General features: G+C 47.7%; 3 protein-coding genes across 9 annotated transcripts; 2 read left to right on the forward strand and 1 right to left on the reverse strand.

The window, feature by feature from the left end:
• The first annotated feature begins 2 nt into the window (after window positions 1-2).
• Window positions 3-7,782, forward strand: LOC104693238 (F-box only protein 44-like). 3 transcript variants are annotated; one of them, XM_010405759.3, is made up of 7 exons: window positions 3-53; window positions 174-487; window positions 1,112-1,238; window positions 1,954-2,049; window positions 2,385-2,520; window positions 3,219-3,373; window positions 7,694-7,782. In XM_010405759.3, the coding sequence occupies exons 1-6, from the start codon at window positions 40-42 to the stop codon at window positions 3,363-3,365; spliced, it is 834 nt and encodes a 277-aa protein (XP_010404061.3). In that variant the 5' UTR covers window positions 3-39; the 3' UTR covers window positions 3,366-3,373; window positions 7,694-7,782. The 3 variants fall into 3 exon arrangements, with proteins under 3 accessions (XP_010404061.3, XP_010404062.3, XP_019145328.2); XM_010405760.4 differs by lacking the exon at window positions 7,694-7,782 and adding an exon at window positions 6,421-7,223; XM_019289783.2 differs by lacking the exon at window positions 7,694-7,782 and having other exon boundaries at window positions 3,219-4,201.
• Window positions 4,499-11,802, reverse strand: MAD2L2 (mitotic arrest deficient 2 like 2). 5 transcript variants are annotated; one of them, XM_039563857.1, is made up of 9 exons: window positions 11,784-11,802; window positions 8,683-8,734; window positions 8,334-8,452; window positions 7,726-7,797; window positions 6,769-6,869; window positions 6,559-6,653; window positions 6,383-6,456; window positions 5,301-5,393; window positions 4,499-5,000 (listed from the first exon to the last, which is right to left on the reverse strand). In XM_039563857.1, the coding sequence occupies exons 2-9, from the start codon at window positions 8,720-8,722 to the stop codon at window positions 4,959-4,961; spliced, it is 636 nt and encodes a 211-aa protein (XP_039419791.1). In that variant the 5' UTR covers window positions 8,723-8,734; window positions 11,784-11,802; the 3' UTR covers window positions 4,499-4,958. The 5 variants fall into 5 exon arrangements, with proteins under 5 accessions (XP_039419791.1, XP_039419788.1, XP_039419789.1 ...); XM_039563854.1 differs by lacking the exon at window positions 11,784-11,802 and adding an exon at window positions 11,631-11,649; XM_039563855.1 differs by lacking the exon at window positions 11,784-11,802 and adding an exon at window positions 11,111-11,154.
• DRAXIN (dorsal inhibitory axon guidance protein) lies at window positions 11,783-25,660 on the forward strand. The gene is made up of 7 exons (XM_039563852.1): window positions 11,783-11,870; window positions 18,294-18,772; window positions 20,115-20,302; window positions 20,687-20,798; window positions 21,154-21,243; window positions 21,487-21,576; window positions 24,630-25,660. The coding sequence occupies exons 2-7, from the start codon at window positions 18,316-18,318 to the stop codon at window positions 24,740-24,742; spliced, it is 1,050 nt and encodes a 349-aa protein (XP_039419786.1). The 5' UTR covers window positions 11,783-11,870; window positions 18,294-18,315; the 3' UTR covers window positions 24,743-25,660.
• Window positions 25,661-26,856: the final 1,196 nt, after the last annotated feature.

A 26,856-nucleotide genomic window follows, 5' to 3' on the forward strand; every position in this document is an offset into this window, starting at 1 on the left:
AGGGCCGCGGCCCCGCACATCCGTGTCCGGGAGCCGCAGATGGGCGGAGCTAGGTGGGGCCGGGGCCGGGGCCGGGGGCACTGGGGGGAGCGGGCCTGGGCCTGGACCCGGGCCCGGGCGGGCTGTCCGTGGGTCTGTCCGTAACGAGGGGAAACCGCCTTCGCTTCCGACAGCTCGGCTCGTCGTGCCGGGGATTCCTCATCGTGCTCCTGCGGCCCGCGGTCCGCCATGACAACCATCGGCGACCTCCCCGAGGACGTGCTGGTGGAGCTGCTGTCGCTACTGCCCGTCCGGGACCTGCTCCGCACCTGCCGGCTGGTGTGCACGCAGTGGCGGTACGTGGTGGACCTGACCACCCTGTGGAAGCGCAAGTGCCAGCGCGACGGGTTTTATCGTCAGAGCTTGGACAGAAGCATCTCTGACTGGAGGATCTTCTATATGCTCTGCCACTTGAAGAGAAACTTAATCAAGAACCCTTGTGCTGAAGGTTTGTTTCATTATTTATAATGAAGGACTAAGAGTTTCCGAACAGTCAGAATGAGTCAGTGTCCTGCATGCCTCAACTACTGCTGATGCTGTGGGACTACCCAGCTACTGGGTGTAGCTCTGCTGGGTCAGATTCACAGCTCAACTCCTGCAATAAAACTGCTCTAGGTAGATAGGTGTGTATTTACCAATAGTTTGTGGTTTCAGCTAGAAAAATCTGGAGTCATAAGGCCCCAGTACTGCAGGCAGTGACAATTAATTTGCACTGCAAGTACAATGTGGTAGTGAAATGATCAGGTATTGGGATTAAACATCTGGGCAACTGGAGAACTTTTGTTACCAAAGACCTGATTTATATGACTACAGTAATTCTACTTTATTGCTCCTGCTGATATTCTGATGAGGTCAGAAATCTGCTGCCTACTGTCCTAGATGTTGACAGCCACATTAAAGGTAATGGCAGCATAATGACAGGAGTCACTTACAGCTGTAGGAAAAATACAGTGGATCTGAAAACACCAAGTAGCTTCCTAGAATTCTCCTGCTGTGATTCTAACAAAAGCTGAGATCCGGCTGGTAGCTGCAGTGAGGTCCTAACCCTCACCTTGGACACCTGTGTTTGTAGAGAGCTTCCAGCACTGGACACTTGATGATAACGAAGGAGATAAGTGGAAAATTGAGGATCTGCCTGGAGCTCATGGAAATGATATGCCAGACCCCACAGTACACAAATACTTTGTCACTTCATATGGGTAAGAACTGGATTCCAGTAATCTGGAACTGGGAAACCTGCTTCCTCCCATCTGTCTGAAATGGCACCGTGGTTAGAAGGCTGGTGGCAGGTTACTGAACCTTAGATCACCTGTGGGAAAAGGAAGGAACTTCATTAACCCTTTATGCCAATTAATTTGAAGAGATGGGTACTGCTGAGAGAATTGAGAATTGCTGAGAGAATTTAGCAGGTGCTAAATTTCTCTGCCTACCAGGAACTTCCTGTAACTTTTATAGGTAAGATAATCTACATGCGAGTCCTGCTTCTCCTCTCCCAAACGTGGTAGGGAATGGCTAAGGGTCTGGCAAACTTTATCAACTGCACTTAGATGACAAGGTCAAAAGCTCTCTAACCTCCAGGAGTGGTAGGTGTGTCACACTAACAACTTGTAATAAAAGCTGTTACCAGAGGAGGATCAACAGCTTTTACATGCCCTAGGCACTGGTTTCCTGTTACCAATATGTAAGCGCAGGGACTCCTCTTAATCCAGCTTGTAGGTAACTATTCCTTTTATCTTGGGGTGAAGCTAATTCAGTTCACTTCCTTGTCGGGTTCTGGCTATGGATAAGGCAGGGTTTAGCTGGATCAGCTTTGTGGGCCTTCAGGATTTGGGGTGGGTATGAAAGCTGTCAGGGAAAGGACAGTGAGAGGGAGGAGATGTGTTGTGTAGAACTGCATTTCTATGTCTGTTTCAGGCCATGCTTCAAGTCTCAACTCATTACCCTGAAGAAAGAAGGCTACTGGAATCAGCTGATGGATGAGAAACGGCCTGAAATTACAGTCAAGGACTGGTAAGTGGAAGCACTGAAAATAAGAATTTCTGGCACTGGTCTAGAGGCAAGCTAGGCTTCTGGAGGTTTTCATGCTGTAAAATCAATTTTTTATTCTTTGGGGTTGTAGTTCTTGCGTGAAGAATAAGCTAAATCTAAACTTACTCAGTGGATTACAAGGTGGCAATCCTGTTAAGGGTGGGATAGCTGTACGTTCTAGAACTTCTCTATAGCTATGGGGATGACATTCCTTTTCCTCTGCAAACAGGGATTTCCTTGGAGACTGCTTTTGAAAAATAAATAAAACTGAATGCTGTATATAGAGCTCTGCTCCTTGATTCCTCCTGCCTCTCTAGGTATGCTGCTAGGTTTGACTGTGGGTGCCGCTATGAGCTCACGGTGAGGCTGCTCTCGAAGGATTACATCGTCCTGGAGGAGTTCCACCCTGAGCCAGTGGTCATTGAACAGTGGAGTGATGCCAAGTGGAGAGAGGTGAGCAGCAGCTCCAGAGGCAGGAGCTTTACAGCAGTGTTGTGACACGTGTGTTGCCAGTCTTACTTGGCCAAAAGTGCCAGTGGACTTTTCTCTGCTCTTTAGCCTCCTCTACTCCGTACAGAAGGTGAATCCTTGCTATTGACAATGCTGAAGAAGCACTAGTGTCCTGAATGAGACAGGTGCTATTTTTAGGTGCCCAGCATTTTCTAGAGAGTATCCTGTGGGCTTCTGTGTTGTTTTAGTGCAGTCTTCTTAATTGTTTCCTGGTTTTATGTAAGATTCTGTCTAAATAATTAAGTAACAAGAACACATTTTGGGGTTTTTTTGGATCAAAAAGCTGTTCTAAAACTACTGCATGGATAGCCAAGTATTGCAGACTTAACTTTTCTTAAACTGTTACAGGTGTTTAACTGGTTTGATTTGCTGAATGTACATCATTAGATGTTACTTATACATGCACTTAATTATCAAGCTTAATGTCAGTTTAACTCAGAGAGGATTTTGAGGAGAAGGCTGAGTGAGAAAGGTTCCCCCCTCCCCCCCCCGCAACAGGGTATGGTGCACTTTCATTGAAAGATACCTGGTCTCAGGAAAAGCTCATTCTAAGACTCACACACTGTAGTTTTCTGAGCTTCTAGGTGAGTGGTGGTTTATTTGGGCAAATTAAGAGGAATTATCTTTTCTGTTCTCTCTAGATTTCTTACACCTTCCAGAATTACCCAGCAGGAGTTCGTTACATCTGGTTTCAGCACGGAGGCCAGGACACCCAGTTCTGGGCAGGATGGTACGGGATCCGTGTGACAAACAGCAGCATCACCATCGGGCCCCAGACGTCATTATGAAGCACAATGTAAGGATTTGCTTTTACCTCAGGACTGTAAGCAAGTGGCCTCAGGTGCACTTTTTGCCTGTACTCTGTGGGTGTGTCCTAGCTTTATCTTTCAGCTCTTGTTCACAGCAGGACTTCTGCAGGCCCAGCCCTTTGGAAGGGCTTCTGTCTTCATCTTCCATCCTCTTCTACCATGGATGCTATTCCAATTACTGGTGCCCTTCCAGAGAAAAACTGGGACAATTAAATATGAGATCTATCTTTTCTAGTTAATGCATTCTTATGCTAACACACACAGTCTAAAAGACACTTTCTTGTTTGTGGAACTTAAGAAAGGTAAGGCGAAATTATTTAATTTCAGATTACCAATGCTATCTACAAGGACTCTGCTACAGATTGTTTTGTATGGTATTTTCTTTTTCCTGTTTCAGCATCAGACCCTTCATAGCATCAGGAAACTGTCACCCCTTGTTCCTAAGTGCTGTGTCACTGGTAGTGAATTCCTTACCCTTTCTCTAAGTGTGTATAATCAAAATGGTACCTGCCTTCCTATCCAAAACGGTCCCTTGGTGTTTGAATAAACAGGTAGAGAAAAAGGAGGTAAGGAGTCCCTTCAGGCAGCTGCCTAACAACACAAGTACCTTTTGATTGTGCTGGGCTTTTCCCACATCACCTCTGTGCTTTCAAAGGACTTGGTTTGTACTGAGCAGTGTAACCCAATATAAAATGTTAAAGCAATGCCCAGCCTTGATCTATAGTGTTCCTACATTTGATACCTGGAGGAAGCAGGAGGTGCTGGACAGGCTGTTGTACCAAATTCTCTGACAAACAAGCTCAGCTCACTATGAACTGTGTCTGCCACCCTTATATACCCAGAACCAATGCTAAGGCCATGTTCCATCTCCTCTGACAGGCATAGGATTAACAGTGCTTTCCTTGCCTGATCTCTGTTAGGAGTAGATACTTGGCAGGTGTCCTTGCTGGACAGACAAATTCCACATTGCTAATGCCACCTCTGGGTGAAAGGGAAGAGAACAAGGTTGTACAGACTTTCATAGGAATTGGCAGAGTCCACATATGGGCCAGAAAAGCAATGGAAGCTCCACAGAAAATAAAAATACTTCCTCATTGAAGAAGGGAGCCTGGTTTTGACAGAACTCAGCCCAGTTCAATGGGGGTAAAACTTAGTATTTATTGAAGACTACTTGGTCACAGTGGACAGACACTACATAAGGCCTCACTCCCCCTTAACACAAGTGTTGCTCTCGTGGATCGTGTGACAGCTCCCTGCTGTCAATCACTGCCTGTGTGCAATGGAGCTGCCCTTTTCCAGTGAGAACTGGCCTGGTAATAAAGCACTGACTCCCCAGGGATGCACTGTAACAACACCTGTACTCTCACATGAGTCCACATGGGAACAGGCTCTGGCTCCCCATTCCAAGTCAGTTCTATATACAGTGGTAAGAGCACTTGAAATAAAGAGGCAGCAGCTGCTCTACATTCACCCAGAAGGCCAGCTGAAGAGATGGTTATCAAGATATGGTTTGTGAGAGATCTTACTCCGCTGGAAGATCAGATGAAGCCTGAAGGCAAGGAAAGTTTGAAATCAGGTGCCTTTGTGAGCTCGCTCTTCTACATAGAGCTGCATCTGGAGAGAGAAACAAGCATCAGTCTTCTTGGTATACAGGTGGGTGAATGGAAAAAAAAAAAAGCCTGCAACAGGCTGAATAGGAAGTGCTTATACCTTCCCCCATAACCAAGTTTCCTATTTTACTATGAGGAGTCTTGCCCTGCCTTGATTACTGGCACAGACATCTGCAAGACTAAGCTCCTGCTCAGCAGTATTTAAAGTTGTTACACCACAGAAAACTGCAGAGCTGGTGTCAGAGCAGACAAAGTTCTGAACTGCAGCAGGTTCAGCATCTCTCGGTCAAAATGCTCTGCCCACCTTTAAGATGTCAGATGTCATGGTTTTCAGGGGAATAAGCCGGGGGTCATGCATGTGCATATCTTGCTCATCAGCGAGGATCCACGGGAAATCCTGGGGGCAGGAACACAAGATGTTACTGGCAGAACCCAGCAGTGGTGTAAGGTGAGCTCCTCCTCAGCACTTGTTTTGGGTTAAGTTGAAAGAGAGACAGAGGGAAGGAACAGGTAATTCAGACTTTTCACAACAAAACACTTACACACCTGTCCCTGACACTCAGCATAATTATCTTCAGTTACAGCATCAAACTATGAGGTCAGTCCATTTCACTTACTGCAAATGTGACATCTCACTTCTTTAAAAGATAACGCTCTCAGCTGCCCTTAGTTACCATGCCCAGTTCATTACACCAGCATTTAACTGCAACGCCAGAACGCTTAGGGCATGGGTTTCCGTCCTGCCTTGGAAACCTAAAGGTGGGTCTACTACACCACAGGTTTCCATTACTAAGCAGTGCAGAACAGAATTCCATTTTGAAACAATTTTATACTTCACTAGCTTTATTTGTTGTGCCTTAGGACACCTAAAATAAATTGGCTCAGGAAAAAAGTTTCCGTGTATCTAAGCAAGGATTCTTCAAAAATAATCTTGTTTTAGAAAGTGTTTCCTCTAAGATAAAATGTATTTGTGCCCCCAAACCTACTTGTTACTTGAATTTTAGTCTGTCTTGCTCTTTGTACAAAATCAGCCATCTACACAGTGGATGGTGGGTGAAGGCTGCTTTTTTGCTTGATTAAATTCAAGTACCTATTCTACACACCTGAGTATTTCTAAGTGAGCAAGCACTGGGCAGTGATTATTGTTACAATCTATTTCAAGACTTGAAGCTGTCTGCAGGTGTGGCTGTGTGTGGCGAATGTGCTGTCAGCTCACCAGCATAAACCATTTCACCACATTTGAAGTACAGTTATGATGTGCCTCATGTGACACCAACCTACATGTTCAAATTATCTCACAACCTTAGAGATGCCAAAACTCTGCACTGCCCAGTCTTTGCTCTGCAGCTTCTCACACAGAATCAGGTGCCCAAGGACATCACTTACCTTTATCACCTGGATCTTTTCCATGTTGCGTGTGGCAGCCTCCCGTGTGTGAACCAGAACTGTGAAGGTGCAACCTAAGAGAAGTGTCAGGTTCCAGCTCAGGGGACAGCTCCCAGAGGATCAGCCAAGCCAAGCAATGCCAGGCATTAGGCTGTTTGGATCCAAGTGACATTTACCTGGGGGGTTGTTGTCCAGCACAGCATCACAGACGCTGATTTTCAGGATGAAGGCACGCAGTAACTGCTCGACATGGGACAGCAGGGACTCAGAACTGTGGAGGAGACAGCAGTTGTTACTGGCATGCAGCAAAGGCCTGAAGTTGCTCCCAGAATATGTCCCAGGGCTGGCTGTTGGACGCCATGGGCAAGCAGGAGTGGAAACCTCACCTAATAGAAAGAAGAGGTGGCTGGGTGATCTCAAAGACAAATCTTTCCACGGGGTGGTGCTCTTTATCCAGGATTACAACCACAACTTTCTCCACATCGTTCTGCAGGAACCAAGACAGAAAAATCCCTTCCTTAATATGAGCTGTCTGCTCCCCAGTGTGCTTCACATACTTTGATGCAGTGGGAGTACACTCAGTTGTTGGAGCTCACAGCACAAGCCCTCATCCAAAACCTGAGTTCAGATTATTCTTTGCAATCAGAAAAAATGCTTTTGCAAAGCAATTTCTTGCTGAGTGTTAAGCTGCCAGCTTGTGGCTAAGGCTGAGGGTTATGAAGTGTGCTAAACTGTACGTTCCTCTAGATCCCGTTTAGGAACAAAGGAGGAAATGCACAGCCATCTCACTGCATCACTCTGGGATGGACACCAATGAAGTTAAGATACATTCAGACCATTGCCCAAACAGAGCAGCTTTGTACAACCACAATGTAAAACTGACCTAATTCCATTTTCTTCATGTGCATTAAAACTGTCTGTAAAGAGCAAGGCATACAAAACCTGCCAGCAGCCTCCTAGAATGCTTCTTTGGTCACACCTTTCTCTCGCAAAACCTGGAGTCCAGACCTACCTTTGCTTGCTGGCTCACAGCAAAGCATTCAAACTGTTCTGCCACAGCAGGTGCTTAAACTGGGATAGATTATAAAGCAGAATGGTAGGATGATGTAATTGGAAGTATACAGACATATGTCCTTGTGTGGTATATGAGACAAGCAAGGCAGGGTTTTAACTGCCAGGAAAGGTTATGATGTTTTTAGTTTTGTTAGAAACTTTTATCAGCTAGTATATTTTATATGGTAAATTTGTAAACAAATGTTGCAATTAAGGTAATATTTATGTTCTCTTATTTTCTATCAAATCCACTTGCAGTACCTTTGCCCAGGTCCCTGGTCTGAGCTCACCTTCTCCAGCAGCGGCTTTACACAGTGCAGTGTGTCCTGGATGTACTGGTTCAGCTCTGGGTGGCAGGACATCTGTAGCAAACACAGGGAAGAGTCAGAGCTGTGTTTGATATGAGCCAGGACAATGCTGAAAGGGAAGATTTAAACAGAAGTACCAGTGTGTACAAGGAATTCAAGTCATGCTTCAAATAGTGCTGAAAAATGCTGAGCTGCCCATTCAAACCAGCAATTCTTTCAGGGAAGGGTTAATCAGCAGATCACTGCACCCACACAGTTGTATATCAGGAATGTATACCCACAACAGCATATTTGGAATAGCATATTCCAGCCATCTTTACTTCCTAGGAAACATGCTTTCCTGTTACCTCACTGCACAGAGCTGGGGCAGCCTTCTACTACTGTTGTCCATGACCTGCTTGTTCCATGAGCATTTGCTGTATCCTCAGCTATGGGGCTGTTCTGTCATGACAGGAACTAAGTTCTCCTCAAAAATAAGGCTGTACATTAAACAACCACTTCCAGAGTGTAAGTTTTTTCTGGTGAGTGTTGACTGATCCTTCCTATTTTGCTTGTCCATGTGGCTGTCAGCTTCCAGGAGAATCTCCTACCTGGACAGGTACATTGTACTTTTTCCTCTTCTGAAAGATCCCAATAGGGTAAACTTCTCTGACGTACAAGATGAGGTGAACAGCCACTTCCAGGAATTCTGAAAGAACATCTGCAACAACTGAAAAACAGAAGTAAAGGATGCTGGAATAGGGTGGGGGGAAGCAGAGCAATACCACAGACTCAGGGGAATTTTTTTTTCAGGTACTTTTTTCTGCATAAATTTCACCTGCCTCCTCTTAGTTGCAGGAACTTTAGGGATAGAGCAACCCTACAATAACACTCCCCCAAGCTCAGTCCTAAGGAGGAGCCTCACAAGGACACCAGTTGCAGCTTAGTACGACACATTACCTTGCCCAAAGTTAAGGTCCTGCCGTGTGAGAGTGGTCATCTTCCCCAGGCCCTGGAAGTAACCACAAAAGGGATGGTTATTCTCTGGCTCATTGTAGATACAAAAATGCTGCTGGCAAGGATTTTCTTGCTATTTTCTAAGTCCGTGAGAGCCTTTTCTCTCTCACAGAAGAGGTAGCAGTTATGTAAACAACCAAACCACCTGCAACCTTGAAAAGTCTTGTTTATGGTATAGTAGAAAAATATTTTGACAATGGATGTTTTAGGATTTTAGCCAATCACTCCCAAGGGGTGGCTGATCCTTGTCCAATTAGACTATGAAGAAAAAAAGTCTATAGAAGAGTTTGTAAAATAATTAAATAAATCAATCTTGCTGCACAATTCCTGCCTGCTGGATCTTCTCTCCTCCTCCTCCCTATGGCTGTGAGACACGGTGATATACCCTAGGGCCTAGGCCTGCAGTAATAATTCATCTAGTCAGTTCATGAAGCCATACACCACAAGACTGTGAGCCCACAGTGAGAAGTGTGAGCACCCCCCATAAGCACAGCACATCCTCAGGGATTACCAGCAGTGCACAAACCAGTGCTCACACCTCAGGATGAGAGATTATTCATAATTTAATTCCTGGGGTTTTCAGTCTCCCTTTCTGCGATACAGGAAAGTTCAGACAAATACTTTTTAGTAGCACAAGAAACACTGTTTTGTAAAAGCTTCATAGTACTTGCCTTTTCTAAGCCCTATCTCCTACTATAACACAAGAACTTCTCGGGTCTTTGGGTTAATTCTAACACCACCGTGAACCACTGCTTGTCCAGGCTTGGAGCTCCAACTTCCACGGACACACCATCACACAGGTTCTCATTTGCTGCCACTGCCAACAGCTTCTAAGTTTCTCTCTGCAGTCCCAAGGAACCCAAACTCTGCAGAGCTACATAATTAAGTCAACATGGACTTCGTCACACAGGATTATGGAATACCTCAGGTTAGAAGGGACCCATAAGGATCATGGAGTTCAACTCCCTGCTCCTCGCAGGACCACCTAAAGCTAAACTATGTGACTTAGAGCATCATTCAGCTGCTCCTTGAACTCTGACAGGCTTGGGCCATGACTACATCCCTGAGGAGCCTGAAATTTGTGAGCTACAACAGGCAGCACATTATTGTGACAAATTGAGTTTCACATGCCCACAATCAAACAGCAGACGCTGGAGTTCAGCTTCCAAACAGCTTTCCCGGCATAGTAGACTCCATGCCTTACACAATTTAAGCCACAGTGTACATAATTATCTATTAGAAATTTTGTTTCATTATTTTATCCACACTCTGCATGTAAGCAAATTCTAACCACTAACAGCAGCACTGTTCATGAACTGTAGAGGTCTTGAAATGCCTCTGGAGCATCCACCAGTAACTCAGGTGTCCTACAAAGACTTTTGATGAATCAGAGATGTTCCAATCAGCTCTTTAGACACTGATTTTCAAGCTGTTTCGGCTGCAACAAAACATGTCTTTCAGACCTACAAAGAATTTGTTCAGCCTTCACAAAACAGGGAGCTAGTCTCACCCCCATTTTTTAAATCAGTTATACCACTGTATATATACAAAGACTTCCTGGAATATTAATGATCTGCTTGCTACACTAAATAAAACTAAGATAGTTTAGCATCCCAGTCACAGTGACTCTCAAATTAGTACAAAAGATCTACAGAGTATCATAAACAATCTGTGTTTTTAGAGGTTTAGGTTCACATCATCACAAAGTTGGAACTAAGCACCACACGCTCAAGGACTCTGCAGGCTGGGAGATAATGGAATCACAGAACAGTTTGGGCTGGAAGGGACCTTAAAGCTCATCTCATTACAACACCCTGCCAGAGGCAGGGCCACCTTCCACTATCCCAGGTTGGTACAAACTCCATCCTTTGGACACTTCCAGGGATGGGGCATATAATGCAACTGTAATCCACCATCCTCCCCATGCCTATCACCAGAGCTCCCGCACTAGCCCTGAACAGCCGGCACAGGCCGCCCCAGCAGCCCGGACGTGCCCTGCCTGCGCCTGGGCTCCCAGAGTCACCGCCGCTCCCTCGCCCACTCCGGTGTCTCAACCGCCCGAGCAGAAGGGAGGGCGGACGGGGATGGATCCCTCGAGCGCCCCGGTCCCGCTCAACGCACGACACCGCCTTCCTCAGTATTCCCGAGCCCTGGAACCGCCCGTTCACCGCTGCTCCCTCCCGAAACGGGGCTTCTCGCACGGCCCGCCGCCCCCCACTGCCGCCCAGGGCACCCGCCGACCGGCCCCGCCTCAGCACGGCCACCTGCCGCCGTGTCTCCCCCAGTCCCCGTGTCCACCCAATGCTTACCCCCTCCCCGGTGTCCCCCTCCCCGTGTCCTCTCTCGACCCGGTGTCCCCCCCGGTCCCTACCGGGCCCGCCGCCCGTCACACCCCCCAAGCGCGGGGAGCGGTGGCGGCGCGTGCGGGTGACGTCAGGGTGGGAACGGCGGGCGCCTCCCGGCGGGCGGGAGGAGCAGGCGCAGGGCCGATCCCGCTGCCCCCGCGGGGTCCCGGCACCCCCGCAGCTCCCCCGTCACGGCGCGGCCGGGGGCTCGGTTCAGGGAGCGGGGCACACTGAGCCCCCAGCAGGTCTCCCTCCCCGTGACCATAACGCGGGGAAACCCCGCGGGAGCGGGGAGCCCGCCCCGCCGCGCAGGTGAGCGGAGCTCACCCGCCGCCGCCTCCTCCCCCCGGGCTGCCACGCCTTTGTCTCCGGCCTTTGTCTGTCCCGTCCGTGCCCGGGGCAGGGACTGCTGCTGCCACCAGTACCCTGCGCTATCGCACCCACCTCCTCCTTCGCGCCGGGCACCCCAGCACCACGCACCCCTGGCATACCCATGCACTCCCCCTGTGCCCCCCGCCGCACACCCCGAGCCCCTCCCAGCCCCACCTCCTTCCGCACCATGCACCCCAGTCCCTCGGGATTTCCGACGTCCCCGGTTCCTCTCCACATTCCCCCACTGCCTTCCCACTGTCTCCTCCTCCTCCCCCTCCTCCTGCCCCTCCTGCTCTCGGGTTTAGACACCCCTTGCCCCCCGCAGACCTGTCTCCCCTCCGCCGCTCGCACAGCTCTGCCCTGCCCTGCCTTGCCCTGGCTGCCGGGCTCCGCCAGATCGGGACCTCCGGACAGGTAGGCAGCGCTGCTCGTGCCGTGCTCACCCCGCCCCGGGGTTGGGGGTGGATGCTCCGCCGAGCTGATTCCCCTCTGCTGTCGCAGGGACTCGGGAGGAGTAGGGGACAATTTCCCACTTTCCGTGCGCCCCGGAGGAGACAAAGACATGGGGTGATGGGGGACCCCCGGTCCTGCCGCCGTCGGGATGCGCGCGGAGCTCCGGTCACGGCGGTATCGCTAAGCGGTGCGAGCGAGCACCGAGCTCGGACAGCGCCGGTGCCGGGGCGCGGTGCCTTCGGCCAGACCTATTGTCACCCGTGCTGGGGAGCGGGCTCCGGGCTCTACCGCTCCCGCCGCGGTTCTGCCACCCGGGTCGCCTCTGTGCCCTGCGCCGTGTGCCTCGCAGGGATGTGCGGTACGGGCTCTGGGGCTCACGTCCCACTGCCCCACTGCGGGTCACTCCTGCGAGCTCCCTCCCCAGATCGCTCTCCCCTTCCTTGGAAGCAAGTTCGCCTCGGACAGAGGCACCGTCCCTCTCGCAGGGCCTGAGCCCTTCGCGCACCCCAGGGGTATGTCCCGGCTCCGAGCCAGAGATGCCGAGGAGTGACGGAAGCTTTTCCCACCGAGTCATTGTGTTTACAGAGCCGTGCGCTGCCATGCACCTAGCCCCTGGGTACCCGAGGCTTGTCCTCTGCTCTTCCTCTGTTGATAAAAGTGAGGTCTCATTTCTGAACTAAATCAGTTTGGCATAATTTAATGGTTTATTACAGCTAGTAATGAATCACGTAGAATTTAAGTGACACTTACCAATTCACACCTGAAGTTTTCTGTCAACCGGAGGGTTTAATGGAAGTGGTTTTGTATTCCCGTCTCCTCTCCCTTGAAGAAGGAGGCATTAATTCTATATGTATGGTTCAAAGTGAGAATGTCATGAAAGGAAGAATGTTGAAAGCACAGCCTGCCTAACTGTTCTGCCAGTCAGGACACATCCATGACTCTCTCCCAGCGAAGATCAGGGCAAATCTGCCCCATTCTTCCCTGTCACGCTGGCAAGTACTTTCCGGCCAGGTGAGCAATGACCTTTCCTGTTGATTGTGTCCCATTTGTCACCTGGCATTGTGCACGAAACTGAAGAGTCTTCTCTGCCATGCTGACAGAAGCAACTATATCTTGGATGCTAATCTCAGGTGCATAGCTATTTTAATCTCATTATTGGGTAGACTCTGTTTGATAGCAGGTCGCCTGTGATGGCTGTGTCAGCCACGCAGTGAAGTCCCAGAGGGAAACAGAGCAGAGGGTACTGCATATTCATTCATGGGCTCCTCTTCCCCTTCAATGCGGTGACTTGCTGGGCTGCTCTGTCCCTGGCGGATGTTGTGCTGGGAAGCTCTCAGGGCAGGTCGGGCTAGGCTCAGGAGAAAGGGTGGCGCAGCTGTGGCTAGGGGCATGTAGTGACTTGAAGGTGCCCAGTGTCGACCAAAACCTCGGTGCTGGAGCTCAGCAGGGACTCAGGCAGCTCACAAGCCTGGGCTGCAGGAGAGGGAGTTCCCTGGGTTGTGCTGTGTGAACAGATGACCTCTCTCCTGATGAGGAGGGTAGAGCACAGGCTGTCAGCCAGAGCTGATGGGTGAGGGGAGTCCCAGCTCCAGCCCTTCAACTGATGTTTAGTGGATTAAGTTTCAAGTGGTCACTGGATACAAATTGCCCCAGGGAGAGGCTGTGAAGGCACAGGGGCAGCTACAGCTACTACTAAACCCCCTGCAAGCCTGAATCCTTATGTCCTGTCTCTTGTGCCACTAATGCAATTGGTATAGTACTGAATTTGGCCCTTTCTGTAGCTGGAGTGCTGTCTGGGGATGGCAAAAGTGAGAGAAAACAACACAGGTAAAGGAAACCAAATGTTTCAAAGGGCAAGGGGGGGATTCAGGTAGCCTAAATATCTGCAGAGAGGAAATGTCTTGCATCACAGTCATGAGGGACAAAGAAACTTTGGAGTCTGGTAAATATGAAAGGCAAGGTAGGAGGAATGGTGATGATGGAAACAGGAAACCTAAGAAAGCAGGACAGCTCTGAAAAGGAACACAAAAGTACTGAAGATCTGTGAGCAGGGAATTCTGCTGTTCTGTCATTCCAAGGATGTCTGGGACAGCAGCAAAAACAATTAAAATTCTTTACAAATTGAGTCTGCAAGAAGTGTTGGAAAGAATAAAAGTGTTAGTACTTTTGCCCTGGAGAGGAAAAGAGAAGGGTGAATATTACCTGCCTGCTTTGGAAGACCCTAGAAAGCTGAGATTGAGCCTTTGGAAATGGGAAAGTCTCTCGGCAGATTGTTTATGAAGCTTCCCAGCATTTGCCTCCAGAAACAGAAAAACAGATGGAAAGAGACCCAGCAGGGAAGTGAAATCTCATTTATCTGCACAATGCCATCCTCCTGGCTCCAGCCAGCTCTCTGCATGTCAGCTACCATAGAGCCTACCCCATCCATTCTGCTCCAGGCCTTCCCAAGCCCATCCATCACTCTATGGCTTCTTATTTACAAGGAGCCTGGCACATAAAGCTGGGTTTATTGTCTTGTCATCCCTGCCACACAGGCACATACACACAACACCCATGTAGATGCCTGTACACTTTGTGTATTACTGCAGGTTGGGATTGTTTGGAGTCCAGGAAATCTTTACACGTGTCTGCCAAAGTCTGAGCTTTTCAGAGCCAAAAAGAAATCTGGCCCAGCACACATGCTTGGATCCAGCTTGGTTCAGCCCTTGAGCATACTAACTGCATCAAGGATCTTGAAAGTCTCTTGGTTCAAGGGTTTTGTTCCTCTTGGCTGTGACATGAAGAACATATGTGAAAAGTTAAAGCTAGGACTGTCAGATATAATGTTTTAAATGAGATATGTGAATGAATGTAGATGATCTGATGTTCCTGCTTTGTCAAATACAAAATAAATACACCAGGGGCAGTTTTGGAGTCTATTTCAGAGCCAAGGTGACACAACCGTATTTATAGGGGAAAAACATGGGTTTATTTCTGTGTACCTGCTCAGCGCATGGCTGCCTTGCAGGATTACAAGCAGAGAAATAGCAATTTATATTAGTGAGTCCAGAGAAGGAGGCTTCACACAGGGAAAGTTATCCAAGATGCAAACACCCCACCCCTCCCCCCCCCATTTTCTCTTACAGGATTGCAACCATTCACTACTAACCCAAAATGGATCAGAAATAGTGGCTGGAAGACAGCACTACAATTCACTCCCCAGTCCTAAGTCTGTACTCTGGGCAGCTCTAAGCCCTTATCTTTGCTGTACAGGTGTTTTTGTGAGAGGCAGATTTGCTAACTCAGGTGGTTTGTATCCTGAGGGTCTGTAAAGGCAGTGCAGGTAGAGGGGTGGAGCAATAAGGATGTAGGTCTGGTGTTGTGAAGAACTACAGGGGCAGCTTAACCTGGCAAATACTCCATCTATTTCCCTTACTAATATATGAGCCCTAAGAAGAGCATGAATTCTGGGGCTTTGTTGTAACATGTGTGTTTGTTTACAGCAATTTAGAAAAGGCAACTCCTTACAAAACCAGACTTCTTTCTGCCTGGTGTGTGTCTCAGGCAGATTTTTTATCCTTTGCAGGCTGCATCAGCAGGGTGAGAACCTTGCTGTCACCTACATCAATGAGCCCAAGGCTAGCATGGGCTTCTTTTGTGGACTGTGGTCCTGCTAGAAAAGAAGGTGAAGTTTACTTTGGTGCTCAGCCATTGAGGAACCTGAGCACTGAGAGCTAGGGATGCTGTTATGTTATCTAGCTGTCTTCTGTAAGTGTGAATTCTATAGGGTAAGAAAAATTAAGGAGGTATGAAGAGGTTTCTGGAATTAAAGATAGATCAGGATATGGAAACAAGTGGTTAGGAGAAAGCTGGGGCTGCTTTGCCTCTAGCATGGCAGTGTTGAATTAACCCAAAACTTGTCCATGCACTGGTTTGGTTTAGCAAACAGCTCAGATCTCCTGTGACAACAGTGTAGTACAGGTATTTATCTGCATTATTATTGCAAGATTCCCAGTGGCACTAACGCAGCATGTTAACCTGCCCACTCTGCCAGTGCAGAGATGAGGCAATCTGTGTCTCTACCTGCATTTTCATCCTGGTTCATGCCAACAAGACAGCTGAGCAGCTTAAATAAATGTCCCCTATGCTTTGAAGCAGACCTTCTGCTTAACTACCCTGCAGCATTTAGCTGCCTCCCACCTCCCACTGAAAATCAGAATGTGTCTGTCAGGTTCACCATCAAAGGGCCATGTCTGTGAAAGTGAGATTGGAGACACCCTTGCATTCTCTTTGCACTTGTTCTCTTCTCTTGGTATTTTGCATACAGATGAAAAGGTAAGATGCTCTTTATAGCTCTTTGAGTTGTTCTGAGTGATGTCTTAATCCAGTTGGTTTGCTCTGGTTCTTAAAGAGAAAACCCTAAGCAAAAAACAAGGATGCCATGGTCTGGGGAAAAAACCAAATGACCCCATGCAGAGCTGTGTGTTGCTATTTGTTCTACCAGTTTTGAAGAAGAACTTCAAATGCTTTTTTTAGTAGATTTAGTTGTCAGCATAGTTTTTCTTTGTTCCAGGTAGTTGCCAATAAAATAGTATTTCTAGTGTTATGCCTTCAGCAAGTGAGCTTCCCAGTGCCTCCTAAATCAGTCCTCAGGGAACAGTTTTTTGCCTTTTATGGCCAGTAGAAAGACCTGCTTTTTGAAAACTGCATGAAAAGAAGGTCCCTGTGCTGCCTGCCTCTTTCCAGAGAATGGCTGAACTGAAAACTTGTTCCCAGGCTATGAGCAGCAGCAGAGAGGAATCTTGGAAAGTCAGGATTAGCTAGTGGATGCATTAGCAGGCTTTTTTCAATTAACAGGATGAAGGCATCTCTCTCTAAACTCCAGGATGCTGGGCTGCTGTGATGGCAGAGTTTTCACTGACTCAAAATTCTCTACATCTGTCTCTCAGGCTGAAAGAAAAGAGGAAAGGAAGAGCCCAGGCTACTCCTAGGGTATCTTCTGTCAACTCCACAAAAACTGGAGTCAGAATTGGCCTCAAAGGCTGTTACCTGCTGCCCTTCACAGGTGACAATGGCTGGTAAAGCAGAAAATCACCTGGAGGAGGGAGTATGAGCCCTTGTAATTAAGCAGCAAAGTGGTTCTCCTGGTGAACAGATGGAAATCAGGTGCAGCCAAGGGCTAACGTGCAGGAAAGACTGGGATGAGGTTGAGTGAAAAGCTGTGGCTGTAACCCTGTGACTGTATTTCTCAAATGTAAGCATAGGCCTGGTTTTCTGGCAGTCAGTATCCCAGGGAACTCTGTTTTTAAGCATGTCTTCATGCTGCCCAGAGAAAGAGGGACAGTCTGGAAAAGCTGCACTAGAAATACTGCAAATCCCTTTCCCCATTTTGTGGGAAAGGGCAGGGGAGATTGACTTAATTAGAGAATGCTCTGGCTTGTGCAACATGCCAAGCACATGTCTTGTAACACAAGCACATGTAACACAATCAAAAGGATGAAAGAAGACCCTCAAAAATATGACAGTGAAGCACAATGAATGAGAATAGTCTGCAGCCACTGTGCTGGTGGACTCAATGAAACTTGGTCTCAGTGTTCTTGGGACTTAAATTACCCTCCCAGTGACAGCCCTGCCTGGTGACCTGTGCAGGATCAAGGAAGGAAAGTGGGACAAGCTAAAGAAACCTCAGATTGCCTCTCTGCCCCTTGGTCCTTAGGCCAGCATCCCCTGCTCTGCTGACAGCCTTTTTATTTCCCTGCTATGCCATGAGATATCAGCACAAAATTTCTAGTGTTTTTTCTTCCTTTGACCAATTTCAGTCACCCTGAAGCAGTATGCAAGCATGTGTAGAAGTCTCTGTCTTGAGCTGCTCAGGGCTGTTGCTGGTCCTGTGAGGCCATCATTTGCCCCCAGTTCTGTTCATTTTGACATTTTCATTGCAAGGAAACCAGCTGTGAGGAGGGGCCAGTGCCCCTGGCCCAGGATGCCAACCTGGCAGCAGACAGCCCTAGCTGGGCAGCTGGTGTTGTGCCAGGCTCAGGAGCTGTGGGCAGGAGCCAGCCCCCCCAGACCCTCAGATGGTGGCTGTGAATAGGAGGGTAGGGGGGCTAGTGAGGAATCAAAGGGAAGTGTCCTACTGATTAATGGCCTCATTTGCACATGAAACTGGGACCTCTCAGCCCTGCAGGCCCTGCACGCCCTGCACACGTGTCTCAGCCCTGCACATGTGTCTCAGCTGCCGTAACCAGGGCCCCGGAAAAGAGGAGATAAGCAAAGAGAGAGTAACTTGCTTCCAGCTCAGGACACCATAATGGTTTTCATCTAAGTGTCCTAGGATTGAATCTTGATGGCCTTTACAGGTCGTAAGTGTTGGTTGCTTATTTTTTTTTCTTTTTTTAATTGCAGGTGAGACAGAGCACCCATAATTATGGAAACTTCTTCCACCTTCTATTCTTTCCTTTTCCTGTGTGTGCTGGTTCTTTCTAACATCAGTCTTGCAGTCTCCCTCAACCCTGGCGCAAAGCTCAAAAATGCCCCAGAGAAGAACAACCACCTTCAAAACCAAGAGATGTGGCTGCAGCAGCCTAGAACTGGGCACCATCACAGGCAAGGCTTGGCCAAGAAGCAGAGGGTCCATGCCATTCCTTCAGGAGGGCAGCTGGCTGGGGAACAGACCCTCAAGATGGGCAGTGGAGCTTCAGCTGTGGAAGAGCTGGTGGCAGAGAGACAGCCAGCAGCCCTGAAACAAAATAAGGATGTGTTCCTGGGGTTTGAATTGCCATATCCTGAGAGGGAAAACCAGTCCCCGGGCTCTGAGAAAGGAAAGAAGCAGAACCGAGAGCATCGTCGACATAGCCGCAGGGACAGGCTCAAACACCACCGAGGTATTTGAGCTCCAAGGGAAGCTGGGGCTGTTGTGTCACTGGGAAATGCGTGTCTCTTGTGTGAGGGCAAGAAGATGCAGATGTGGTGGAGCCACATGGGTGTGTGGAGGGTGTGGGGTGTGTGCCTGCTCTAGGGAGACATCTGCCAAACAAAAGAGGCACAAGAAGAAAGGGGAACTGGAGAACCAGAGAACTTTAGTGCTGGCTGCAATTTTGTTAAAATGACCTGGTTTGTCTTACAGGGGGAGTTCTGAGAGTCCCTAAAGCTTGAGGGGTTGTTTTGGGGTGGCCTGCTTTGTTGTTTTTTTTTTTTTTTCCTTTTTAGCAAATGGCCCGGTTTAGGAACAAGTATTTCCAAGCCATGCTCAATCTCTCCACTGACTTCAAAAAATGACCAGAATTAGAAAGAACACAAACACCTTATTTTGCTTTGAAGACCAGTTTCTTCTCACCAGAGCTTGTATTCTTCTATGTTTATGCTGAACTACAAAAAAAAATCAGATTTTGCGTATGTGAAATCGCACTGATAACTTTAAAATGTTGCTTGTGTTTGACTGGGACTGCTTTCCTTTGCAGGTCAGGTTGCGGGTGTGTCTCTGTGGTATGAGCTCAGTGTGGTAAACCTTGAGTTCTGTTAAAGCGAGGCAATTTGTGTCAATCAACACTATGTGACAAGTTGGGTGTCACATCCTTGAGTTTCATCTATCACTCCTCCCTGCCTCAGTAAGAAGAGCTCTATTGCTTTTTCAGGGGACTGGCTAAACAGCTTGTGTTAGCAATATAGGAGAGTATACAACAAAGCTGGTTTGAAGCAATATTTGCAGACTACAAACAGGGCTTGTTTCTTGAGGTTAACTTAAGGTCTATATTTAAATTAATACTTATGAAGAAGAGGGATATATCTGTGAAGATAATAATTTCAAGTTAGGTAAGTCCTGACTTGAGATAAATTGAAATAACTCACTACTAAAATCAAATAAGAATATATTCACAGGTATTTGCAACAGCTTAATCCATTGGTTTAAAAATGGTTAAACAGGTATATTTTGTACTCTTGAGACCAGAAAAAGACATCTTTTGCTTCTTAAGCAAGAGATAGACATATCTTCAGGAAGGTGTGATTACGTATGTCTCAAACGTAAAAATCAAGCTGCATATACTCTGGACCCGATTTATCACTGCAATAGCTCATTACTCTGTTTTACAGTGGTCTAAACAGCATCTCAGGGTCATGGAACAGTGGTTAGCGACTGGATAAAATGTGAATTTCTTTGACTCGAATCTGTCACACAGAGAAAAGGGATGAGAAAGGTAATGCCACTGTACCTGTTGCCCTCTGCAGGGAAGACTCCTGATGCTATGCCAAGCTCCCTGTACAAGAAACCCAAAAGCTTTGAAGAACAGTTTCAAAATCTTAGGGAAGAGGAAGCTACAAGTCTGACTCCCACCATGCTCCTCATTGCTGCACTGGACACAGCCGTTTCCACAGAAGAGCCTCCTGTTCTTCCAGCCACTTCACCACGGTCACAGGTAAAGAGACAGCTAGGAACTGTTCTGTACCTCCAAGCCTTGCCTCTCCCTCATCTATCCAACTTCACTGAGCTTCAAGGACCAGAGAGACAGTAGGAGCCCTTGGCTGAAGAGCCAGCATGTCCTAATGCTCACTGCTCACCTTTTGTTCTCACACAGAAGCAGTGGAAACTTCCCTCTTGGCTTCAGCCTCAACAAGGGAAAACTCTTCCCTTTTGAAAATGAGATGCTAGGAATCCCCAGTGGATAAGACAAGAGTGGAGGAGGGAGGGGGAATCATAAAGCCTTTTTAATGTCTAAAAGCACCATGAAAATTTGCAACGACTTCAGTGTCTCTACAGAAGTGTAATCCGTTGCCTGTCTGGTTTTTTTTGTGGTTTGCAGGCCCACCTCAGGCAAGATGGGGATGTGATGCCCACCTTAGATATGGCACTCTTTGACTGGACTGATTATGAGGATCTCAAACCAGAAATGTGGCCATCTGCTAAAAAGAAAGGTGCTAAACCTCCCTGTCCTCTTCCCCAAAAGTCATCCTGTAAGGCTCGTCTACAGGTAGTATTCACAGATGTGCTGAAGGACATGAGATCATAGTGGTGGGGAAAGACGGAAGCAGCATAATGCTGACTGTGTTTTGTGCTCAGTTTCAGAATGTTTCTCATTTTGGATGCATAGTTGGAGGGCAGAGGAAAACTGATAAATGGAGAGTTGAGAAATAAGGAGGAGATCAGACTATGAAAGTTTAGAGTTCAAACTCTTGAAATTTGAGGCTGTTTCTACCCTGGAACAATACACTCTCCAAAATGAAAACACTAGCATGACATTTTCTATCAGCATCTTTTTTTTTTCCATAGAAAAGCACCGCAGTAAGAGCCCCAATGGTGGAAATGAAACCATGACAGCTGAAGGAGAGCCATGTGATCACCACCTTGACTGCCTCCCAGGTCAGGATCAGCTTGGCAGAGTCATTTCTCCAAACATGACATGTTTGAAATCATGCCCAGGTTTTAAGACATGCATCCTGATTTCTACTACTGATAGGAAGTGGTATGCGTGGGAAGGGCAGAGGCTCTCTAGGTGTGTTGTGAGACCAGGTGATATCTATACGATGGAGCTGTCATGGGTGCCAGTAGCCCTACAGGTAAGGGGATACCTGAGCTGTGCTGATCCCTGGTCCTGTGTTGCAGGCTCTTGCTGTGACTTGCGTGAACACCTCTGCAAACCACACAATCGAGGCCTTAACAACAAGTGTTATGATGACTGTATGTGCACTGAAGGTGAGTCCAGCTCTTTGCTCCCTGTCTCAGTTTAAAAGACAGGTGTCTGCCAAGGAAGGTGGAAACATCCCTTGGAATGGAAAATATGACCCCCTTCCCTCCAAATTATTCTAACTTTGAAATTACAGGGCTTTCAGGCCCTGTATAAGAGAAAAGGAATAACAGTTCTTTACTAGCATGTATAACAAGGCAAGTAACAACAGCAGCAACAACAAACAGAACCAGAGACCCAGTGCCGGCCTCTATCGGCCGCAGGCGCTTTCCCCTCGGTGCAGTTCCACTCACGGCCGGCAGGGGCGCTGCTGGCTCCCGGCCGGGCAGGGCAGGTGCGGTGATTCCCCCGCGCCTGCAGGGGGCGCTGTGGCGCGAGCTCAGCTGCCTCTCCCACACATGGTAACACCGGGCACAGCCGGCAAGAGAGAGAAAAAGGGGCTCCTGCTGCAAACTCATGGGGGGTAGCTGGTCTTAGTGCCCCTCTGGATGGCAAAATGGACTGCAGCAGGAACCTCAGAGCAGCAGGCTGGAACAGCAAAGGTGAGCAGACCCCCCACAGTGGTGAATCGAACTGTAGCACTAAGCCCCCAGCCGTGGAAAAAGCAGAAGCAGCGGGGGATCCTGGTGGATGCTGCGTGTTGGGCTGAAATGTAGCAAAAATCCTGAAGCAGTGGCAAGAAACTGCAGGGGCTGGAGGGGGGATTACTCCTTTGCACAGCTCACTGGCAAGGAGTGGCCCGGCTGGGGTCCCAGCACAGCACACCACCGGCTCTGGGCTCCCAAGCAACAGAGGAGAGAAGCAAACCAGCAAGCCCTAGTCACAGTGCCGAAGAAAAAAAAAACCACGAGGGAAGAAAAGAGAAAGGCAAAAACTACAGGGCGACAGGATCTCACGTCAGACCCACTGTGCTGTGTGGCTGCCGAGCCAATCACCCCCACCGGAAGGAAGTGCAGCCCCTGGTCCCCAACCCCCGCAGGATCCTGGGCTGCCCCTCACCCATCGCAATATTCCTGGAGCCAGGGGAGGCAGTGACCATTTCAGACACAAAACAAAGACAAAACCAAACATGGTTATGGGATATAAACCATCCCCAAGACACTCCCTGACTTTGTAGTTGGCAGTGTTGACTTGGAATAGTGGTTTGTATGTGAAAGTGGGGGCCAAGCTCTGCTGTTCTTAGCCTTTCTCTGCCACTGACTCACAGTGTGACTATTGAGTCTTCTAGGATATCTTGTTTTCGTTCTTGAAAACAAAGATCCTGATGTCTACCAACCTATCAGAAGAAGCCACAATATATTAACATTTCAGTGGTGCTTTCAAGTATCACAGGCTATGAAAACAGACTGTTTTGTATGACCTTGTGCCTAACATGACTTTCCCAAGTTCATTTCAACTGAGATTGTAGCAATTTAGTAGGTGTGGGAAAGACTCAGGCTTTTGTTTCTTAAAACTATTTCTGAAGAGTCCACAGCAGCCCTTACTAGGAGGTGCATTACGAAGGTGTTAAAAGCTACTTTTCTAGTCTGAACATGTTCAGGATCAGCTCCAAGCACTGAGTCTCATCTGCCAGAACAAAGCTCTCTTTGCCAGGTTTTGTGACCTGCATTAGGTGCCCAGTGATCTGACCAGGCTGTTCACCTACTTTTTACCCAGTTAAAGGGGTAGCTTTCCCGGAGTTGCAACGTTAAATGATAGTCTTCAACTTGGGCGTCTTGTGTAACACCTCAAGGTCCTAATCAGAGATGACCTTCTGATAGATTAGCCTAGAAAAGTGTTTCTGCAGTCCCTAATGAGGCTGCCCCAGGCCCTGCTTTATCTTTAAGCTAGTTATAAGTTGATAGCAAATGTGCATCCTGTGTAGCATAAAAAAGATCCCCAGAGATGGAAGATCCAGGTAAGATAGACAAGAGGCTTAGATAAGAGCAGAGCTCTGATCTTGCATGCTCTCCTTCTAGGAGGCCAGATTGCCCTGGGGTGATTGGTAATGAGGGACACAAACCCAACTTTTTAAGGTAGCTGATTGTCAATGTAGCCCAGGGACATGATTCCAAGAGACTGCTCTGTGACCTACGACATCATCTGGGTCTCCAGTGTATAATCAAGGACAGTTTTAGGCTGTCTCATTACAAAAGCTATAAATCCTCAGCCTCCCCTGCTCTGGGGATGCTGGCACTGTTGCTATCTGCTGCCTGCTCTGGAAGTTAAAAGAGCTGCAGCTTCTAGAATGATCAAATCAGCTCCTGCCAACCCCAATGACAAGATCCTGCACTACTGAAAAGCAGAGTTTTCATGAGAATTATTTACCCATAGGCTGTACCCTGTCTGGCCCAACTAGCTTTGCATTCTGGTCTAACAAAGTCAGACAAGAAACACCATAAATCAACATATTGGTACGAGAAACCAACTAGTTACCATGACCAGAGGTTCCCATGGTCTTCCACTGCCATGGGAGAATATGTACTCACGGTTTTTACAAATAAAATGCTTTTTTTTTCCCTTCGTATTCACCAATGCTATATTAGCTAGCTTCCTTCAGACCCTGCACATTGAGCATCTAAAACAGAGAAATTAAAGGAGATGAGCAGTGGGCTTTGGATCAGACCTCCCAGTAATAACACTTCCAAGTCTCTTCCCTTCTCTCTTGAAGTTTCAGGGAAATAAATAGCAAGGGGAGGTCCCTAGTCATCGCTGCTGCACATTAAATCTATAGTAATTTCCCAATGGAGAGATCATTTAGACAGTAATGGGAAGTAATAGGGGGAAACCAAGCAAGGCTTCTATAAAATCACTGGAAACAATCGGAATAATTCATTGGTATTTCAAGAAACCAGTGAAACCTGCCTGAACCAATGAATCCCAAACCAGAACAGTGAGCGAAACAAAATGCTGGTGCCCGGAGAGCAATATACCCTGTCTGTGTGAGGCATTTCTCTGCCACCCTATTTGAGACAGCACTGGGACTGTCCCCAGTGCAGCAGGATCTGAGGCAGAGAGATAGTTGGTGTTACTGCTGTAGTGAGCCCTGGTCCCTCCTCACTTCTACATGTCTTTTCCATAGGGCTACGCTGTTATGCCAAATTCCACCGGAACCGAAGAGTGACCCGGAGGAAAGGGCGCTGTGTGGAGCCTGAATCAGCCAATGGAGAGCAGGGATCTTTCATTAATGTTTAGGAGGGTGGGACTCCTGCCTGGATGGTCAGGAGTTGGGGTCAAACTGTTTATACCTAGCAATGGAAATTAGAGAAGAAAGTTGAGCAAATGATGGAAGCTGCAGGCTCTGAACATGCCAGGTCCCAGCTAGACTGAAACACATGTTCATTATAAATAGAGTGGCATCAGCCTTTCCTAGAGTGGGACTGCACTCCCCCTCCCTTCCCTCAGCACGTTCCTGCCATTGAATTGAGTCCCCCTCTCCCAGTTAGTAAGCAATGATCATGACTCCCATTCTGATGGTCCTGCCAGGAACAGGCTCTGCAGTTTCATCTCCTTAAGAGAGGCGAGATGTGGAAGATCCTTCAGGGCAAAGGGGATATGAACTTAAACTTTACCCCTTAATTATTGTTTGAGAGTAAAGGTAGGTAGATCCTCCTTAAGGACTGGAAGTTCCTATAGGAGAGGAAATTTGTAACGTCCAGGTGGAATCAAAGATGGGAAATGGATCAGCAGGAAGCTGCCTGCCTAGGTGAGAGAGGACCCACTGGAAGACCTCTTGCTCTCTCCCTTTTTCACTGCTACAGACATATTCCCTAGCTGTTACACACTACCACTTCCTACCTGTCATCTTTGGGACCATCCAGTCCCACTCCATCCTTCCCTCCTTTCTTGCTTTCAGAGAACCACCTGGTTTCTGCAAGGATGTGGCAAGACATCCCAGCCTGTAGCTCTCACTCATTTAGCTGTCCTGCCAGGTATGTTATTTTTAATGATTATTTCTAGGAGCTTTCTGGGGAAGTGATTAGTTTTCCTAGTGAGCCAAAAATAAAGTTTTTGGTAACAGGAGATAGGGACAGGCTGTTCCGTTGTAGTAAATCCTGTGACATGTTGCATGTGTGTTTCCATGATATGTAAATAAAGATATGATGGATATCCTTTGTGCAACTCTTCTGCTTTTTTGACTGCACTCAAGGATGGGGAGGAGCCAGAAAAGTCTGTAAGGAAGTTGGCCAGCAGGTAAAACTGATGACTTGAGGTGATCACACAATTGTGCCACTGGTAGAAAAATTTCTCTGCCCAAGGTTGCCTGTATTCTCACTCAAATTGCAGATAACAGTTTCTGCCTGGTGTAGCCAGCCAGATGTTTCAAACTTCTTTGTGTTAATACTTAATTACTGGCTTCCGTGATATATTGGAGCAACGAAGGCTACCTGTGTTAACCTGGAGTAGTGGTAGCCGGTGAAGACGTTCTTTGCTACTGCAATACCCTGACTTCTGCGGGGAGGCAACTATGAAGCTTTTCATATCCCAGAGCCTGGAGATGTATAGTACTTTCTGTAGGAATAGAAATATTAATCGTGGGGCTGTGGGCAGAATCCTCTTTACACAGCTTTCCTAAACCCCTTGTGTTCCATTTAGTTAGTCAAACCTCCATTTTGGAATCCTATTTATGCTGTGGTGCCACTTTGCATTGTGTACTCACTCAAAGACTGCGAGCATTATACTTTACATTTCTAATATAACGAGTGCCCCGTCATGGCCACAGAGAGATGCTGTGAATACAGTGTCACTTCTGACCTGCATGCACACACCTGCACTGCTAAAGGAGGAATTTGTATGGGAGCATTTAGGCAAAACCTACCACAGGGTTGGATGTAGCTGTTTAGGTTTCTGTTTACAGCATGACAGTCTTAGCCCAAAAGACAGAAGTAAAGAAAGGTGCTTTGCCTTCAGCTATCATGATTCCACAGCAGCAAGGATTCAATTTGTTAACCCAGGGAGAGCAATGCAGCCCCTCCTTCAGCCCAGATGCAGAATAGTGGGTGGTGTTGCCAGTGCCATTGTCAGTGGAAGCATAAAGGGAAAAAAGGCTCCTAATTGATCACATTCAATTGCAGAGCTCTCAGCCTCTGGTCTGTGTGACATTGATGAGAACCACATGCACGGGGACTATCAAAAGCAGCTTTGATATCACACTGCTTTTTAGTGTAGGAGCCAAGATCTGGGGGGAACAGTGCAACTGAAAGCAAGCAGGAAATTTTGCAGGGATCTTTATCCTTGGTGATGCAGGTATTCCTTGCCCCTTACACTACATATGGGATCCTTGTAGGATCATGGACAGTGTTTGGGGC

The sequence above is a fragment of the Corvus cornix genome, chromosome 21, assembly GCF_000738735.6.
Source record: "Corvus cornix cornix isolate S_Up_H32 chromosome 21, ASM73873v5, whole genome shotgun sequence".
NCBI lineage: Eukaryota > Metazoa > Chordata > Aves > Passeriformes > Corvidae > Corvus > Corvus cornix.

Coding starts and splice junctions, on each gene's coding strand:
- LOC104693238 (XM_010405759.3), top strand. Junction 1,239..1,953: donor TACTTTGTCACTTCATATGG/GTAAGAACTGGA, acceptor TGTCTGTTTCAG/GCCATGCTTCAAGTCTCAAC. Junction 2,521..3,218: donor GTGATGCCAAGTGGAGAGAG/GTGAGCAGCAGC, acceptor TGTTCTCTCTAG/ATTTCTTACACCTTCCAGAA.
- MAD2L2 (XM_039563853.1), bottom strand. CDS start 8,551: ATGCAGAAAAAAGTACCTGAAAAAAAAATTCCCCTGAGTCTGTGGTAT. Junction 6,870..7,725: donor TAAAGCCGCTGCTGGAGAAG/GTGAGCTCAGAC, acceptor TGGTTCCTGCAG/AACGATGTGGAGAAAGTTGT. Junction 5,001..5,300: donor TGACATCTGACATCTTAAAG/GTGGGCAGAGCA, acceptor TTCTCTCTCCAG/ATGCAGCTCTATGTAGAAGA.
- DRAXIN (XM_039563852.1), top strand. CDS start 18,316: ATGGAAACTTCTTCCACCTTCTATTCTTTCCTTTTCCTGTGTGTGCTG. Junction 21,244..21,486: donor CCACCTTGACTGCCTCCCAG/GTCAGGATCAGC, acceptor CCTGTGTTGCAG/GCTCTTGCTGTGACTTGCGT. Junction 21,577..24,629: donor TGACTGTATGTGCACTGAAG/GTGAGTCCAGCT, acceptor TCTTTTCCATAG/GGCTACGCTGTTATGCCAAA.